At 47.3% G+C, this 16,001-nt stretch overlaps 7 protein-coding genes and 1 non-coding gene across 8 annotated transcripts; 4 read left to right on the top strand and 4 right to left on the bottom strand.

The window, feature by feature from the left end:
- The first annotated feature begins 202 nt into the window (after positions 1–202).
- On the top strand, positions 203–276 carry EDB82DRAFT_t297. Its single transcript has one exon. It is a non-coding gene; the product is annotated as a tRNA-Val (tRNA).
- Positions 246–1,600, bottom strand: EDB82DRAFT_518010 (SGNH hydrolase-type esterase domain-containing protein). Its single transcript, XM_025725598.2, has 3 exons — positions 1,495–1,600; positions 419–1,446; positions 246–301 (listed from the first exon to the last, which is right to left on the bottom strand). Exons 1-2 carry the CDS (start codon positions 1,549–1,551, stop codon positions 460–462), a joined length of 1,044 nt encoding a protein of 347 aa, XP_025594181.1. The 5' UTR covers positions 1,552–1,600; the 3' UTR covers positions 246–301; positions 419–459.
- On the bottom strand, positions 1,601–3,923 carry EDB82DRAFT_453398 (amino acid/polyamine transporter I). The gene is made up of 4 exons (XM_025725597.2): positions 3,364–3,923; positions 2,650–3,311; positions 2,471–2,604; positions 1,601–2,415 (listed from the first exon to the last, which is right to left on the bottom strand). Exons 1-4 carry the CDS (start codon positions 3,714–3,716, stop codon positions 1,954–1,956), a joined length of 1,611 nt encoding a protein of 536 aa, XP_025594180.2. The 5' UTR covers positions 3,717–3,923; the 3' UTR covers positions 1,601–1,953.
- Positions 3,924–5,383: 1,460 nt separating this feature from the next.
- EDB82DRAFT_518007 (uncharacterized protein) lies at positions 5,384–6,764 on the top strand. The gene has a single exon (XM_025725596.2). The coding sequence runs from the start codon at positions 5,419–5,421 to the stop codon at positions 6,733–6,735; it is 1,317 nt and encodes a 438-aa protein (XP_025594179.1). The 5' UTR covers positions 5,384–5,418; the 3' UTR covers positions 6,736–6,764.
- A 530-nt stretch (positions 6,765–7,294) lies between these two features.
- Positions 7,295–8,613, top strand: EDB82DRAFT_548783 (S-adenosyl-L-methionine-dependent methyltransferase; the record flags this gene model as incomplete). Its single annotated transcript, XM_065609528.1, has 8 exons — positions 7,295–7,437; positions 7,492–7,537; positions 7,621–7,647; positions 7,707–7,747; positions 7,803–8,012; positions 8,059–8,389; positions 8,446–8,528; positions 8,580–8,613. The coding sequence occupies 8 exons, from the start codon at positions 7,295–7,297 to the stop codon at positions 8,611–8,613; spliced, it is 915 nt and encodes a 304-aa protein (XP_065463579.1).
- Positions 8,614–8,665: 52 nt separating this feature from the next.
- Positions 8,666–10,395, bottom strand: EDB82DRAFT_481430 (cytochrome P450; the record flags this gene model as incomplete). The annotated part of the gene is made up of 6 exons (XM_025725594.2): positions 8,666–8,903; positions 8,933–9,277; positions 9,335–9,519; positions 9,681–10,029; positions 10,081–10,138; positions 10,185–10,395. 6 exons carry the CDS (start codon positions 10,393–10,395, stop codon positions 8,666–8,668), a joined length of 1,386 nt encoding a protein of 461 aa, XP_025594177.2.
- Positions 10,396–10,988: 593 nt separating this feature from the next.
- EDB82DRAFT_518004 (heterokaryon incompatibility protein-domain-containing protein) lies at positions 10,989–13,150 on the top strand. Its single transcript, XM_025725593.2, has one exon. The coding sequence runs from the start codon at positions 11,036–11,038 to the stop codon at positions 13,049–13,051; it is 2,016 nt and encodes a 671-aa protein (XP_025594176.1). The 5' UTR covers positions 10,989–11,035; the 3' UTR covers positions 13,052–13,150.
- EDB82DRAFT_518002 (uncharacterized protein) lies at positions 13,138–15,213 on the bottom strand. The gene is made up of 3 exons (XM_025725592.2): positions 14,609–15,213; positions 13,374–14,553; positions 13,138–13,323 (listed from the first exon to the last, which is right to left on the bottom strand). The coding sequence occupies exons 1-3, from the start codon at positions 15,197–15,199 to the stop codon at positions 13,211–13,213; spliced, it is 1,884 nt and encodes a 627-aa protein (XP_025594175.2). The 5' UTR covers positions 15,200–15,213; the 3' UTR covers positions 13,138–13,210.
- Positions 15,214–16,001: the final 788 nt, after the last annotated feature.

Below are 16,001 nucleotides of genomic sequence, written 5' to 3'. Positions count from 1 at the left end.
CACTTCACTGGTGTCCAATTACGTATCCTCCTCCCACATTGGCCCCGCCAGAGAGCAGTAGCTAGGGTTGCAGTCACCAAGTCTTCATTCTCATTACAACTCTTAGCTGCTTATCTCATGCTTACATCTACAATGATTCCAAGACAAGCCCATGGAAGTATACTCCCCTGGCTTTCTATTTTCCAGATCAGAGATAAGCCGAGGTTTCGTGGTCTAGTTGGTTATGGCATCTCGCTCACACCGAGAAGGTCCCCGGTTCGAGCCCGGGCGGAACCAATCTTTTGCTTGTGCAGAACACTAGCTGTAAGGATTACGTTTCTTTTTTATTCCTTGACGTTTTTGAGAATCTTTATTCCATTTAGATCAGATTGTGCCTATATTTATATTTAATATGTCATAACTTAACACATATAGTCACAGATCGCTCCTAACCGCTGTTGCGAATGCTATTGTCCCCGTTCACCACTTCAAAGCTGCCTTAATTGAGGCTGCCAGTAACTGGCCACCCTGTGCTTGAGTAGCAGCATTAGGATGATAATCACAACCTGCTTCTGCACCTTGAGTAGGCCAGTCCACAAAATGAGTCTTGATACCACTCAGCTGTTGCATGGCATCCTTGAGCACACGAACATGGGTGCTTTTCTGCGCATCCTTCTCGGTAGGATAGTTGTCGTTGAGCAAAGGCGAAGACACAAAGAAGAATTGCGCCTTGGGATAGTGTGACTGCACTTTCTTGACCAACTTGACAAGGGCTTTTGTGAGATCTGCTGGGTTGACTGGGTCGCGTACGTTGAGATAACTGAAGTCATTTGTGCCGAGATTGATGACCACAGCATCGGGCGCCCATGATTTGGGAAACGTGAAACTGTTATCCTTGTCGTTGCCACCGTAGCGAGTGTAAATGGTAGGCATTGGTGGTGATGTATCGGGAGGCGACGAGGCGTAATTACGAATAAGACCCTTTCCACTCCATGCTACAACGCTGTAGTCTGCATTCAAAGCTCGGGCGGCTACAGCACCATATGTCTTGCCGTTATTTTGAAGAGCGGCAGTGTCCACGCAGGGAAGGACGCCGTCGAGACCGTAACCCACAGAGATAGAGTCTCCGATGATCTCAATCTTGCGCTTTGGTGGTGTTGCGTCGAGCAGCTTACCATCAGTGGAAACACCTGTAATGCTGAAAGTACCAAACGAGGTCTCTGATCGCTTGCGAAGCTCGACAGTATGAGTCCCCTTTGGTAACTTGGGGACCGATATCGAAGTGCCGTTCACATTGGCAATGACAATTGGGTCTTTCCCATTGATGATCAAGTCTGCGCTTGATGTTCCGGAGATACTGTTGATGTTGATGGTCGCTTCAGTTCCCATGAAGGTGAAGGCCACTCCAGTACTGGGCCATGTGAGCTGCTTTGTCGCAGGATTGACTCTACCAACAAATCGATAGCCCTGAAGTGGTAGTCAGAATAGCTCTCTGTAAGTTTCAGTGTGACTTACGGGCAGTTTAGCAGCCGTGATGGCAGTGATCAGAAACGTTAGAACAGCAACCTTCATGTTTATTATTGACTCCAATCACAACTTGACTGATTTATTAGACGTGAGATCGCTCTTGCATCTTGGAATTTGAGGGATATTTTATATATTTATAAATGTCCTGATTTCCCATGGTCTTCGGTACGACCCATCCGAATTGCCTAAACGGGTAATTCACCGACCCAGAAATCATCCACCACTCATAAACACGAGAAGCACTTTACATCAAACAACTTTTATCCATCGAGAATCCTTAAATATCACGATGGTTCGATTGACATTCCGGGTTTTATTTTTATATCGTGACGCGGGATGAATGACGATGATCGACGTTGCTTCAAGACTCCTGACAAATAAGTGAATGACACAGCGAAAACGATGCACAATCAACTTGGGGGCTGCTGATAAGTCCTTTACGCTTTCTCAGTCTGACTTCACTGCCTCCGGGTTCCTCAACGGGTGATACTCAACAGGGCGCGTTCCCTCTAAAGGGCCCACAGCCGCCACCCGTCGAGCATTCAACATATCGATGTCAATCCTCGGTCCTGTAAACGTGTTCTTCTTCGTAGTAAACCAGAGGACAATGACGAAACCCACCAATCCGACGAACACAACAGAGACATAACTCATGTTTTCTGCTGTAACGGGCATCGCTGTAGGGAAGCAATACAGGATGTCAAGGAAAACAACCCAAAGCACTGAGACCCCATTGATCAAAGTACCATATTTGCCTAGGTTGAAATAGCGTAACGGTAAAACACGCTCACGTCCTCTATAAAGAAGGACGGCTTGAGGAATGACACACGATGTCTGCAGAAAGATGATAGCTGCGCTGACCATGGCGGAAAAGGCAGTAGATGAACCGAGAAAAATAAGACCATACAACTATAAGAGTGTTATTAGCATGAATTAGATGACGAGTTCTACACCTTGTACTTACAGTGATGAATGTTGCGGAAAGTAACAAAGCGTTGACAGGAACCTCGAATTTGGGATGTATGCGTTCCCAAAAATGTGAGTATGGCAATGCGCCATCACGGGAAACAGCCCAGAGTGTTCGTGATGAGGTTGTCGCTGCAAATGGTCAGCTTAGAATTCACGCCATACAAAGTCTCTTACCATTGGCGACAAGATTTGCAAAGAAGCAGAATGCAAACAACGTCATCAACACCGTCGCACCAGACCGAGATCCGGTTCCTTGGAAATAAATCTCGAACAATGGCAGTCCAGTCGTCGTGTTGAGCACAGCCGAAATATCGGATATCGCATACATGAGAGAAGCAGCAAAAGGAAAGGCAGTAAAAAGGCCCATTAACAAAGGGTATATCATGACCTTTGGTACGTTCCTAGCTGGGTTTGGGATCTCTTCGCAGAGATGAGCAGCGCAGTCACTACCCAGAAAGGCGTAGACTGCATTTCCAACAGCCAGCGTGAATGCGAATCCATCACTTGACCAGCCCGTTCTATTCGTTGTGTCTGTAAAGATAAACTTTGACGAAGCAGAGTTCTTAGTCACCACGAATAGAGTGATGGTTGTAGCGCTGAGGGTTAAGACAGATAGTACAAATACCATCTTATTGAAAAGGGGGATCCATCGTGACATGAAAATGTTGGCAGAAGTGGCTATCCAAATGAGAGCGACGTAGATCAGGTACTGGTGCCATCTCTTCTGATCCCAATCGGGATGCCAGGCACCGACGATGTCGAGAATCATGGATGAGACAAAGTTGGACACTGAGCTTGATGCAAGCCACCAGCCTATGACACTCATCCAACCGTTCCTATGAAAGGGTTAGTACATCGCAGCCGTTCCACACCGCGTTGGACACTGACAAGTAAGATGCAAAAGGCTTGTAGTCGTCCCTGGCAACCATAAACGACCAGTAATACTGCGCACCAGCGACGGGATATGCAGATGCAAGCTCTGCCATACCCAATGAAACGATGGTTGTCATGACTCCCGCGATAGGAAGAGACCACAGAGTTCCAGCCGATGAGGCTTCAGTCAAGCTGATACCAATTGAAGATCCTGTACCCAACCACGTACAGGTCAGAGTGAAGGACAGTGCACCTAATGACCATAGAGAGAAGCGACGCGGCATAGCCTGCTGATACCCCGCTGCCTCAAGCTCCAGAGCATCGCTGTTACCTGAGCTGTCGGAAGGGATTTGCGACATGGTGTTCATAATTACGCGCCGAGTTTAAGTTGTTGATACGGTCGCTCGACAATGACAATGATGACGCGCGCGCCACTGAAGCGTGTCGACGAGGCGCAAAAGAAGCTTTATGTAAACCCCTCAATATAGCAGATCGATCACGCGAGCGTGTTTTGCTAGAGTGTAACACAAGAGTTCCGAGTGACTGGGTCAGATCCAATGAGATACACGATGGTGACAGAGATAAGAGATTGCGCAACATGGACGGTGAGGAAGATGTGGCTTGATTGCATATTCTTTTAACGAGTGTTGAAAGTTAGAAGATTGGCGTTTCTGTGTAACTTTATAATTATGAGACATTTTGAAGTCTATGTCTCAGAAGCCTAATAACTATAATTTAATCTTTTGTCACGATGACGTCGAACTATGTGCCGATAGACTTTGTAGAGTTCGATATTGTAGTGGTTATGGAGGTGGTAGATTATCCTAACATACAGACAACCCATGAACAATAGTAAAGAATGCACATTTGTTTGAGAGCCCCGACGCGATAGCAAAAGCATCTTTCAGTGTCTCCAGTAGAAGACAGACCACATGGTATCAAGAAGATGGAATCCAAGAGCCTCTACATCACTGACCCAGATGAAAGCCCAAGCGTGACCTACATGCCGCTGGGGTTCTGCATTGGACAGAAACTAAATGGCTGTAGGAAAGGCTATCCGCTTAGTAGCTTAGTAAAAATGGAAAACCACGCCCAGGCCCGCATTCACATTGTTGGTCATGTATGTCCAATGGGCAATTAATATGTCACCCACTTTTCAATACAAGTTTAATATGCTGCATTGCTATATTAAGTTTCTCGGTGTTCATGTTCCCTGGTAATCTTCTTACTCACTGACGTCAAGTAAGCACAGGATATGGTTCCATCAACGCGATTGGCGAAATGCAGCAGAGCCTTCTTTAGGCCAAACAGACGCTGTGCCAAGACACGTTGAAGACAATCGCAAGGACCCAGCCCAGCTGAAAGAGAATAATCGACCAACGAGGTGACAGACAAAGATTCCATGACACAATAAATCAGGGTTACCGAATGATTTAGGGCTGTAGTGCGTTTCGTATTTCCCCAGTGCAACTCAGCATCCTGGTAATTAGCCGGTCTTTGATCGTGAGAATTTCCCTTTAGGAGATCTGATTGGTAGCCTTGTGATCTTTAATTTTAGCGTATGCGGCTTTGCTTACTCTCGTATGACTCGTGTTGTGTTGGTCAGACGCGCATATTATGCTTCGCTCCACAACTTCACCTAGTTCAATTTTTGCTACGAGGGAGGCTGTAAAATCTCTTTGTTAACAGATAGGAAATTTTGAAATATGTCGATAAGGTTTGCATTTATCGTCTTGTTCGGTGATGAAATGGTTGAATGCAACAACCAGGACAACAATTGTAGCTCAGCCGAGTCTCAAATTCGTAAGCGACATACCACTCGCAGCTTGAGACGGGATGTCCGAAAACCCCTGGCAAGCTCAGTCTTACTACCTGGTAAATCAGCCAATAGATTACTGTCTCAATTAATATGGCAAAGATCAGCTCGTATTGGTATCCAACTGCCTGTAACCCTATATCCATTCCACTACATTTGTTGGTTGCTTACCTACTGATCTATATACCTGCGGGCCCTGAGCTGTAGTTTTCGTAAAGACTCCGTCATTCTCAAAATCATCGCCTTGTTTCACCATGTCTTTTATATTCACTGGCAAGAAGCTTACTATCTTACCACTTACATACCAAAGTCAAGACATCGACAGTTCAGATTGGATAACCCTTCTTACCCTTTGCCTTGCTCCACTCATCGCCCACATCATAGCCGGTTCGCCCTCGCCGGTCTATCTTCACCAGAGCCGACCAAGATGGCATGAACAAATATGTTTGTACAACCCAACATCGATTCTTTGGCGATACGCCGCTATCGCAGACCGTCGGATTCGAGCCAAATCATGGGATCGGACTGATCTCGCTCCAACTAATGCCGTATTCTGGACCAATCGAGGCTGGGATGGCTCTGAAGCTATGATTGCAAAAAGCGCGGCTCATTGCTATCGCTTTCCTGATAACACGAGGATCTCCATATTTTCTCGGGAGATGATCACTACCATCATTGTCACTTCTCAAGGAATCCAAGCTGGTGTCCTTCTTGTGGGTGCGCTTAACAAGGACAACAATCCTGGCTTCACAAAGTGGATGGCAGTGGATGCTATATTCTTCCCACTAGCTATGATTGGTCTTCTAAGACTCTGCTGTGCATTTTGGCTCAACGACGACTATGGGTACACTACAGCTCATTCAACTACCCCAGAACATCCCGTCTTCTACGGACACTCATCTGCGGATTTCACAGAGTTGGGTAAAATAAGTCTTCTGCCGCGAACCGATTCCAATGAGACATCATCCAGTACTTTACTAGAGCGTTCAATCACCAACCCACAACCCCGTTTCAAAACGCCATCATCCTCTTTGGGCAGCAAGATCTTCCGATCATTCTTTCTTTTTCTGGTCTTAAGTCTCTTAGCACTCGACACATTGTTCATTATCCGTGGTGGAACGCACACCACTACGAGTTTTTTCTTCACATTATACTACATGTTCTTTCTCGCCATGACCGCCATTATATTCATGCCGTACCTATGGCAAGGCCAGACAACATCTACCATCATCCCATGCATTACCTCGACCGCCTACAAAGCCTACACGGGATTGATCTTTGCCATTACCGTGGCAGTGATTGTCGTCGCGTGTGTTGAAACTCGGAGAACTCCATGTGGCAAATACACAAGCGGTCACGGTATTGAAGCTGATCCGCGTGCTTGCAGGAGTGAAGATACCGATTATGTGTCTCTTTATGTGGGGTATGACACTAATTCGTCCGCACTTGTTGTCCATGACTTTTCAATTTCCAACAGGACTGAATTTGTCGTTGTCAACACCACCGAGGAGCCACAAGTTGACTTCAAGGGGACATGTTTTGGGAAAGCACTTTCAGATGACGGAATATAGAACATCAAATATATATAATATCTTTTACCTGTCCTCTTTCTCTACCCCTCAGCCTGTAATGTTGTCATAAAGCGAAATTCCCAATAATCAGATAATCCTGGTAAGATCTGCATCAGACGTTGCAACGTACTGCCGCTTGTAACCTACGTGGCCCTCTTCTCCACTGATATTCGCCTACAGGGTGGGGAGTCATGCAATGCGAGATAAATGATTGACCGCCCTCTGAGGTTTTTTCTCTTTTCCTCGCACGAGTCGTTTTGTTTTTTCGCCTCCAACCAACAAGCCAAGCATTCGCTTCCCGTTTATTATTTCGCCTATAGCTTCGTTTGTTATACCTAAACCTCCTACTCGGTATCCAATATGTCCTCTCCAAAGACACCACCAAGGCCTCGAACGCCTGAGAGGCGGGAGGATCCAGCAGTCGGGCCTGAAGATGGTCCAATCGAACCAGTTAGCCACTACTTCAGCCCCATGCATAGGGTCTGTACATCTCATTATGTCCTAACGCTTTGTACAGGACACCGATTCTGACTCTTCATATTCAAAGTCGTAAGAAAAGATGCAATTGGACATTGTGGCGGAAATTTGGCTAACAGGGACTAGAACTGGGGTCACTGACACCGAATCGCTCAAATCCTCTATTATGGAATACAAATGGGTTCATGGTAGACGATTTCATGCATATGGTGACGGTACTTACTGGTGAGTAGTGATGTGGAACATAGAGTCACGGGAAATTATTAAACGTACTTGTAGGGGTGCCAACGACGACCGTCAGCAAGAAGCCGAAGATTTGATGCAAGTGGCGATATGAACTATCGACAGAATGTCCACAATTAACAAGTATTTAGTCATGAATTGTTCCGAATCGTCCTTGGCGGTAAGCTCTACCAATCGCCTATTGGCGAGAATGTACAAGTCAGTTTGGTCATAGCCACTTGCTATTAGTATAACTAACATGCGACTAACAGAATGTTTTGGATGTTGGCTGTGGCACAGGCATCTGGGCCATGTAAGTCTTGACAGGGTTCCAGAACCCATGCATAGCTTGATGCTGACAAAAATAGTGATATGGCAGACCTTCACCCCTCTGCCGAGGTCGTCGGAGTCGATCTCTCACCAATCCAGCCTAACTTCGTTCCTTTTAACTGTAGATTCGAAGTTGACGATATCACCAAAGAGTGGACATACCCGGAGAATAAATTCGACTTTATCCACATCCGATACATGACAGGCACAGTTCCAAACTGGACTGAGCTCCTTCAAAAGGCCCAAAGGTGATGCCACATATCAGCCAACAGTCCAAATCTAACCGATTGACAGATATCTGAAGCCTGGCGGCTGGATCGAACATGTCGAACTCTGGGGCAACGCAATGGCGGACGACGGAACCATGGCTGAAGACTCCCCACTAAAGACATGGGTTCAAGTGTTCGAACAAATCGGAGAAAAGATTGGTAACCCGTTCTTCTGGGACCCGGTCGAGGCATTCCAGGAAGCTGGTTTGCAAAACATAAGCGAGCGAAAGGTCAAGGTGCCTATTGGTACTTGGCCTAAGAACAAGGATCTCAAGCAGTGGGGCGCCTGGAACCGACAGTTCTTGCTGCAAGGCCTGGAAGGGTTTTCTATTCGCGGCTTGACAGAGCTCTTGGGGGTATGGTACTTCCAGTTTGTTGACTTGGTGTATTTGCTAATATGAGTGACTTCTAGTGGGAATATGAAAAGGCACAAGTCTTTCTTGTGGATATGCGCAAGGAGATATTGAACTCTAGTCTCCATTCATATGTCTTAGTGTATGTATTCCTCACCTGTGAGATATCTCGCTTGGTACTGACAATGAGCAGAACAGCTGTTTGGGGTCAAAAGCCCCTTGAATAGAATACATAGCAAGGAATTTAACGACATAAATACAATCTAAGTACTCCATGATTCATGCAACATCAACGTTCTTGTTCATGATCTTGGGGACCTGCTCAAACACCGGAAATATGACTCCCACCTCAGGACCTTTGTGGTTCATCTGCGGAAACCGCTGACTCTCAGAGCCGCCAACGATGTGGATGTTATATCTCGTGACAATAGTACCAATAAAACTCAAGGCGACCTGATGCATCAGGAACCCCCAGGACATAGTGTCACACCCCCACCAAACGGTTTGAAAGTTCTCACTGTAGCCAGTTTTGTGTTGTCGATGAACCTGTCAATGTCAAACGATTTGGCGTCTTGTCCCCATATTTCTTTATCGACATGTAATTGACGGTATGGCATGATGACATCGCTTCCAGCCTTGAAAGTGAAACCTCCGATAACAGTGTCTGACGCCACGCGGCGAAGACCAGACGCGCCTCCGTGAACACGCAATGTTTCGTAGTATATCGCGTTGAGTTTCAGACAACCTTTCAGGTACTCGATATCTGGCTGACCATGAATACAGTTCTTGAAAGCAGGGGCAACTTCGGCTCTAAGATCTTCCCAGAGGCCAGGGGTATAGAGTGTTCGGGCCAGCAGCCAAAATGCAACTGTAGCGGGCATTCCATTGATGCTTGTCTGGTTGTCAGTACGAGCCGTGTTTATTGAGTTGTCCAGATGATTGACTTACCCCCAGAAAAGCTTGAAAACCATCGTAACGATTTCTTGAGAGCCAATCCCACTCTTACGCATGGCATCCTCTGATCTCAGAACAAACGACGCAGCGTCTTGTCTCTCCCTCCGAGGTAACTCAAAGTATCTTGTCAGACCATTGATGACAGAGTCCATCGCGTTGTGAACAGTTTTATACATGAACTTTGGTGCTCTGAATATCATTTCCCACGCATGATGATCAAAAGAGGGAACGATTCCAGTATTACGGGAGATTATTTCAACAAGACTTTTTCAAAAAAGGCATTCGTAGATACCGTAACGATTATATCGCCAGCGATTTTGAACGTATCATGCTCGCTTACTTTCCCGGTAGTTAATGGACTACCTTGCTGTAGGGAATCGTCCAGCTCCTTGATGAACCTGTCGAAGAAAGGCTGCGAGAAGGGACTTTGTGAAATCTCTTCCCGCACCCAGTCCAATACATTGTTGGTCAGCGATACAGCAGGCTCGCCAAGTTTTGTGTTCCACATAATGTCTCTTGTCTTTTTCGTGACCCCCATGCAGAGCATTAGTTGGTTAATGAATGGTTCATATACAAGGTCTTTGGACTTTCTGTGGACCTCACTTAGGTAGCGCGGATCCAGTACGACATATATCCGACGGCTCCCGATTAGTAGGCTGAAAGGCTGAGCAGTACTTTTGAAGTGCGACCTGTAACGAGTCAATAACACATATACTGGCATAAAGTAAGCAGAAGCTTACCTTCCAGATGTAATAGTCTGGTGGATGTTTGTCAGGAACGAGAACGTATGGCTCAAGACTTTGAAGATGTCAGTTTTCGACTTTGAGCTGTCATGTGCACCTACCCGGTATCCAATATGGTAACATTGGGGGCTCTGACCCAAAATTCCACCTCGAACCTGTGCGTAGAAGGCACTGCCATGTGATATTTGTAACTATGAAAAGTCCAAAGAGATAGCTGAGAAAGTTGTATTGCAGCGTCACATCTTGTACTCGTTGTACTTCTGTTATCGTGAGTGTAGAGTTCAGCTCAGGCCTCATAAAGTTGGACTCCATGTGTAGTCCTTGAATAGATGAAGCTGGATTATTGGAATACGTTCCTGTTTATGAGTTCTAACTAGAATGCGATATTTAAAGTTTCCTCTTCCAAGCTATCCAAAAGGCATGAAATATTTCGGAAGCCGGACAGAAATGTGTCATACCTGAGTTTCTGTCAATCCTGTGTCTGTCCTACCTCGCGACGTCCCATGTCTCCCGTCACCTGACTGTGTGGCTATAACTTGACCGTCCCGCCCATCTTTCGTAGCACATATATCACAAGATCGACTACACATAATCTCATCGGCATCCGTGAGATTGATGTCTTGCCGTCCACAGCAGACGTCAAAACACAAATTCGCGCAGATGGTCCACATTAGTGCAGACAACTCGTAAGTGATAAAAGATGTATCAATACACTCAATTAAGCTCTTTCAGCCGTGAATCTGATTTTCTATTCTGAATGTACTATTACTACCGTTTCACAAGCCAGTAAATAAGACGCAATAGAGGACTGCCCAGTAGGCCTTCGCCTATATGTGGGGCACAATTTTCGCAACATGGTGGAGTCATTAGAGCTCGAAAAGCACTCAGTCCTTCATTTTGGATTAGCCATAAATTATCCCAAGTCAATAGCGTCACCAGTATTTCAGTAGTCATGACTACCCAGTCAGTCCTCGGCGAAGCAAACTTTGAAGATGGATCGGAGCCTTACGCATATACGCCTCTCAGCAAGAGACAGATACGCGTACTGGAGTTGAGTCCTGCTGGTCAAGAGACAGACCAGCTTCGGGGGAGGTTACTCGTGAAAGGCTTGGAGGAGTTGCCACCGCGTCGGAAACCCTTTTCTTCAGATGTGGCAGAACCAATTGATCCAACCAAACACGTCTATTTCGAAGCTATTTCCTACGTATGGGGCGAACCCAGCTTCACTGAGTCCCTTGTCACACCCGACGGCTTCATCCGCATCACAACTTCGCTTGCCTCAATCTTGCGACGAATCCGACACCATGAGGATAGTCGTCTCTACTGGGCCGATGGACTATGTATTAACCAAGAGGACATTAGCGAGAAGGAGATACAAGTCCCGGTTATGGGCGTTATCTATGGGTCTGCCGTGCGTGTTCTCTGCGACCTATGTGACGAAGATATCGATCTTCTACTAGACGCCATGGAACGATATTGGAAGAAGAATATTCGTCGCGGTTTCCAACTCAGTCAGAGTCGCTCAACTGTTCTTTCAAAAGAAACATCAGCAGCGGTGATGGGCGTCCGTCTTCCCACACAAGAAGAGGCAGATGAAATTAAAGGTTTTGAAATGGAGGATTGGTCTGAGCAATTTTTAGAGTTCCTATCTTTCCCTTGGTTTCATCGTTTATGGATCTTTCAGGAATTTATTCTTGCTCGCGATGTAAGCATGATCTTTGGCCGTCGACATATGCCGTGGGGAGAGATTTGGGCGATTACAGTAAGTTATTTGGGAGCTGAATTTCCCTGGGACTCGGTAGAACTTGCCACACCGGAGAATACTTCCAAACTCGTGTCACTCAATTTTATGTGCTGTATCCGCGCTTGCAGAATCATCGATCCTAACGCGGCACACGGTCGCGAGTTCATGGAAGCCATCAGAGTCTCAATGGGAGGCGCAGATATCAGCCAAGCTCAGCTGCACATGTCCCTAGTAGCGGGCTGCTTTAAGCAATGCAGAATTCCTCGCGATCGGTACTTTGCTATACTGGGCCTCGTGGACGAAGCGGGCGATGGGAAGGGAGGTGAACTACAGGTCGATTACATATCACCTATCAGAGATATCACCATATATTTCTGGAAACACGCGTTGCAGTTGAGTTCTGGGGGGGAACTCATTCTCATTGCTGGAATAGCAGGTCAAAGTGAAGGATATCCATCTTGGTTGAGGGATATCACTGTACCGAGCCCTTTGGATTACGTCTGGCTGCTTGGCCCTTTGGCCAATGATCGACACAAGACGGGTGGAGATCTTGGCACTTGGTCTGCGGCGTTTAGCCAAGACGATCCAGACCAGATGATCACCGAAGGGCTTTTCTTTGTTACAATTGCTGAGTTATCAAATATGGAACCGAAAGAGCTTTTCGAAATGGAAGCTATGATACTCTGGTTTGAGAAAGCAATAACATTTTTCACTTCCGATTACGTGACAACAGGGTCTGGCACCGACACACCTTACCCATTGACGGGCGAGCGTATCCAAGATGCAGCTATAAAGACAGTGTGTGACTTTGGCTCAGAAGACGAGCTTAATGATGATTCTACCGCCATTCACCAGCTAGGTCAATCCCTCCTGGCGATAGCCGCGTCCTATCCAAACAAAGATGAAGATATGATAGAGGCGATCAGTGCATCTATTGAGGACAAGATGGACGTTTTTACCCAACTATTCACACGAGTCTTCTCCACACGTGGTCTGCGACTATGCAAAACAGATAAAGGCATGTTTGCAATGTCACCACAGGAGGCGCTTGCAGGGGATTTCGTTTGGGTCCTCAAAGGCTGTCGCTTGCCTATTATTCTACGACCGAGTCCCGCCTATGTGGGGTCGTTTGAGATCGTTGGCTTTGGCTATGTTTGTGGAATTATGAATGGAGAAGTCTTGAAAAGGCCAGGGTTTCACTGGGGGGAGATCTCTTTACGGTAATACTTCTCAACACCAATGCGATCAGGGGCAACATGAAAGGCCTCGGCCATCATTGCACGAGGGAACAGGACAGCATGAAGCAATTATGTAGACAAATGCAAATTATGTCATTCATGGCAGAGTGGATATTACGCTAGCTTTAAACATCTAAAAGACTCTTTAAATCTTCTTGTTTCCCTCAATATCTTGTCCCGCAGTGTTGGTGTTGACGGGAGTGATGACTTCGACACCCTGGAGCTTATCGTCCCTGCTGGGTCCAACAATCTCAAACACTGATTCATAATTAGCAATGATCTAAAAGAAGGGATGTGGAACAACTTACAGTCAACAGGAGTGGTGGTAAACTTGCGGGCGTTGACCTTCTTCTGGAAGAGGTAGTCAAGATCGGCAAAGCTACGGTTCTTGGTCTCAGGAAGGAAGAAGAAGATCCAGATAGCCCAGATGAAGCAAAGGCCAAAGTAGAACATTCCAGTCTTTGCTCCCCAGTTCCAAGCGTCGCTGCTACTATTGAGCATACGGGGGTTGAGCTGCTGCACGACGATCTGACCACAGACGTAGACGGCACGACCGATGACGATGGTCTGGGCTCGGACACGGCTGGAGGCGGTTTCGGCGACGACGACGTAGGTGGTGGGACCAAGAGAGACCTTGAAGATACACTGGACAACAACGAGGAAGGCAGCGGTGGTGATGGCCACACTGTCTCCGTCGGCAGCAAATCCGAGGATACCAATGATCAACATGCATGCGCCGATTCCGGAAGAACCCCAGAAGTAGAATGTACGACGGCCAATTCTACCCATGAGGCTGATGGCGATAGCAGTGGCGAAGATGTTGACGGACTGGATACCCATGTTGTAGTTGAAAGCGTTCTTGCTGCTCATACCAACAGACTTGAGCAGAATGGCAGCGAAACTGGTAATGGATTGACCGTTGAGAATCTGGATAACCCAGGCCATGCAGACAATACCAGTTCGGCGAGCGTTGGTGCCACGGAAGCAGTCCATGAAGCTAGCATCCTCAGCCTCGATCTTCTCCATCTCGTTGGTGTGCTTCATGAGAGCAAGAGTCTGAGCCATGGTCTCATCACTGTAGTGGCCGGGGCGAGCAAGACGGCGAAGACTGTGCTCAGCCTCCTCGAACTTGCCACGGCGGATAAGGTACCAGGGACTCTCAGGGGCGAAGAAAGCGACGGTGAACAGAGGAGGAATCCACATCCACTGAAGACCGTAGGGTACACGCCAGCCAGCATCACCCTTGAGGTCGAGAGAGCCACGGAGGACACCAGTGGCAAGGAAACTTCCGGCTCCCCAGCACATGGAGACCCAGGCGGTAAGGTAGCCACGAAGGGCAGCGGGGCAAATCTCGGCGGCGTAGGCGGTGGTGAGGGTCTGGAAGATACCCCATGGGATACCACAGAGGAGGTTACCGACGAGAAGCATCTCTACGTTGACGGCGAAGAAGAGGACGAAGATGGTGCAGGACATGAGAGCCATGGCGAACTAGGGATGTGTCAGCTTCATTTCTGTGTGAAAGTGTAAATAATTGTCAACATACCATGTAAACACGTCGAGATCCGAATCGCTGTTGAAGGAAACCATTGAGCAAGAGACCGAGGATAGAACCACAGTTGTTTCCAGCACCAATAGCACCCTGCCACTTTGTAGAAATGTGTTGCTTTCCGTCAGCATCGGGCCAACCAAACCGATTGAGGTAGGCGTCATGAGCGAAGAAGTTGTTGATGAGACCGACATCCATTCCCTCCATGACCAGCGCAACACTCAAACCCATACTAAAGGCCACAGCAGGCCAGTACCGGCTGAACAGCTCCTTCTTGGGGATGAGAGCCTCTGCATCACTGGCAGCGACGGCGGCTTCAATGAGTTCGACCTGGGAGTTGTTGCCCGAGTACTCTGTGTGGTGGACGGGGAGTTTTCCTCCATCTTCCACGTGGGCGGGATCCTGAGAGGGCGCCATTGTGGATGAGATTCTGGGGAATGGAAGAGAGGAAATGCAAAAAAAATAGGAATGGAGAGAATGCTCAATGCAGATCTGGGGAAAAAGAAGGGGAGGAGATGGGGGGAGGATATAAGGATAGATATAAGCAGTCTCCGCACCCAAGATAGTGGGCCTGTTTTTAAACCTCATGCCATGGTATACCCTCGTCGGCTAGAAAAGAAGCCAAGACGAGTTACATCAACAAGAGTGACAAGGATTATCGGTCGAATTTCCCCACGGGGTCCGCGAATCAGTCCCCCATGTCTTCCACGCCACGGGCTGACTTTCCCCGCATACAGAGGACGAATTGGATGGTTGCTTTTCTTCGCTGGCTTTGGCCCGAAAAGACGAACCAAACCAGATTCAGTGTAATTATACTGTGCATCGGGAAAAAGAACCCCGAGTCATGTCCAGGAAAGGCGCTGACGACAGGACGGCAATGACAAAGGCTACTGTCAAGCTAAATTTACGGGGGCTTCATTAAGGTTGTAGCGCCCGATAAATAAAACCTCCACCCCCAGAAACTGTTTGAATGGGGGAAGGGGAAGGGTTCCACAAGAATTACCGCGGCTTCAATTCTGGGATACGAAAGACGGCAGCGCATTTCGGATACAACCGTGACATGTTAAGGCATGGGGTCTTTTTTGGAGAGGACTCCCCAATTGAGAGATGATGCAGGTTCTCCAGATTTACCATCATTAGCATGTCTTATTCTTCTGTCATTCAATATAATTACTCCCATCATTCCCAGCTGTTTGGTCTCTGTTGCGATGGCCTCGGCTAACCATGAATCAGCACGGTCAACCTCATCGTTTCCAATTGGTCAAGATTTTGATGACTGACTCTCTTGGCCGACGAGTTAGTCCCTGTTCCAGACTCGCTGTTCTCTCCGATACCATCACATGAACCAACATCCTAGGCGAGTTTTCATCGCAGTCATGCCAGTATTGTA

Source organism: Fusarium venenatum (genome assembly GCF_020744135.1).
Source record: "Fusarium venenatum strain MPI-CAGE-CH-0201 chromosome Unknown EDB82scaffold_4, whole genome shotgun sequence".
Lineage (NCBI taxonomy): Eukaryota > Fungi > Ascomycota > Sordariomycetes > Hypocreales > Nectriaceae > Fusarium > Fusarium venenatum.
Note: the sequence above shows the minus strand (reverse complement) of the source record. Positions and strands in the feature narration are given on the sequence as shown.

Excerpts from the sequence above, each read along its gene's own strand:
- EDB82DRAFT_518010 (XM_025725598.2), bottom strand. The coding sequence starts at position 1,551 with ATGAAGGTTGCTGTTCTAACGTTTCTGATCACTGCCATCACGGCTGCT. Across the intron at positions 1,447-1,494 it reads TCACGGCTGCTAAACTGCCC|GGCTATCGATTTGTTGGTAG; the intron begins GTAAGTCACACT and ends CTACCACTTCAG.
- EDB82DRAFT_453398 (XM_025725597.2), bottom strand. The coding sequence starts at position 3,716 with ATGAACACCATGTCGCAAATCCCTTCCGACAGCTCAGGTAACAGCGAT. Across the intron at positions 3,312-3,363 it reads AAGCCTTTTGCATCTTACTT|GAACGGTTGGATGAGTGTCA; the intron begins GTCAGTGTCCAA and ends ACCCTTTCATAG. Across the intron at positions 2,605-2,649 it reads TGCAAATCTTGTCGCCAATG|CGACAACCTCATCACGAACA; the intron begins GTAAGAGACTTT and ends GACCATTTGCAG.
- EDB82DRAFT_518007 (XM_025725596.2), top strand. The coding sequence starts at position 5,419 with ATGTCTTTTATATTCACTGGCAAGAAGCTTACTATCTTACCACTTACA.
- EDB82DRAFT_518004 (XM_025725593.2), top strand. The coding sequence starts at position 11,036 with ATGACTACCCAGTCAGTCCTCGGCGAAGCAAACTTTGAAGATGGATCG.
- EDB82DRAFT_518002 (XM_025725592.2), bottom strand. The coding sequence starts at position 15,199 with ATGAGGTTTAAAAACAGGCCCACTATCTTGGGTGCGGAGACTGCTTAT. Across the intron at positions 14,554-14,608 it reads GATCTCGACGTGTTTACATG|TTCGCCATGGCTCTCATGTC; the intron begins GTATGTTGACAA and ends ACACATCCCTAG. Across the intron at positions 13,324-13,373 it reads TACCACCACTCCTGTTGACT|TGTTTGAGATTGTTGGACCC; the intron begins GTAAGTTGTTCC and ends ATTATGAATCAG.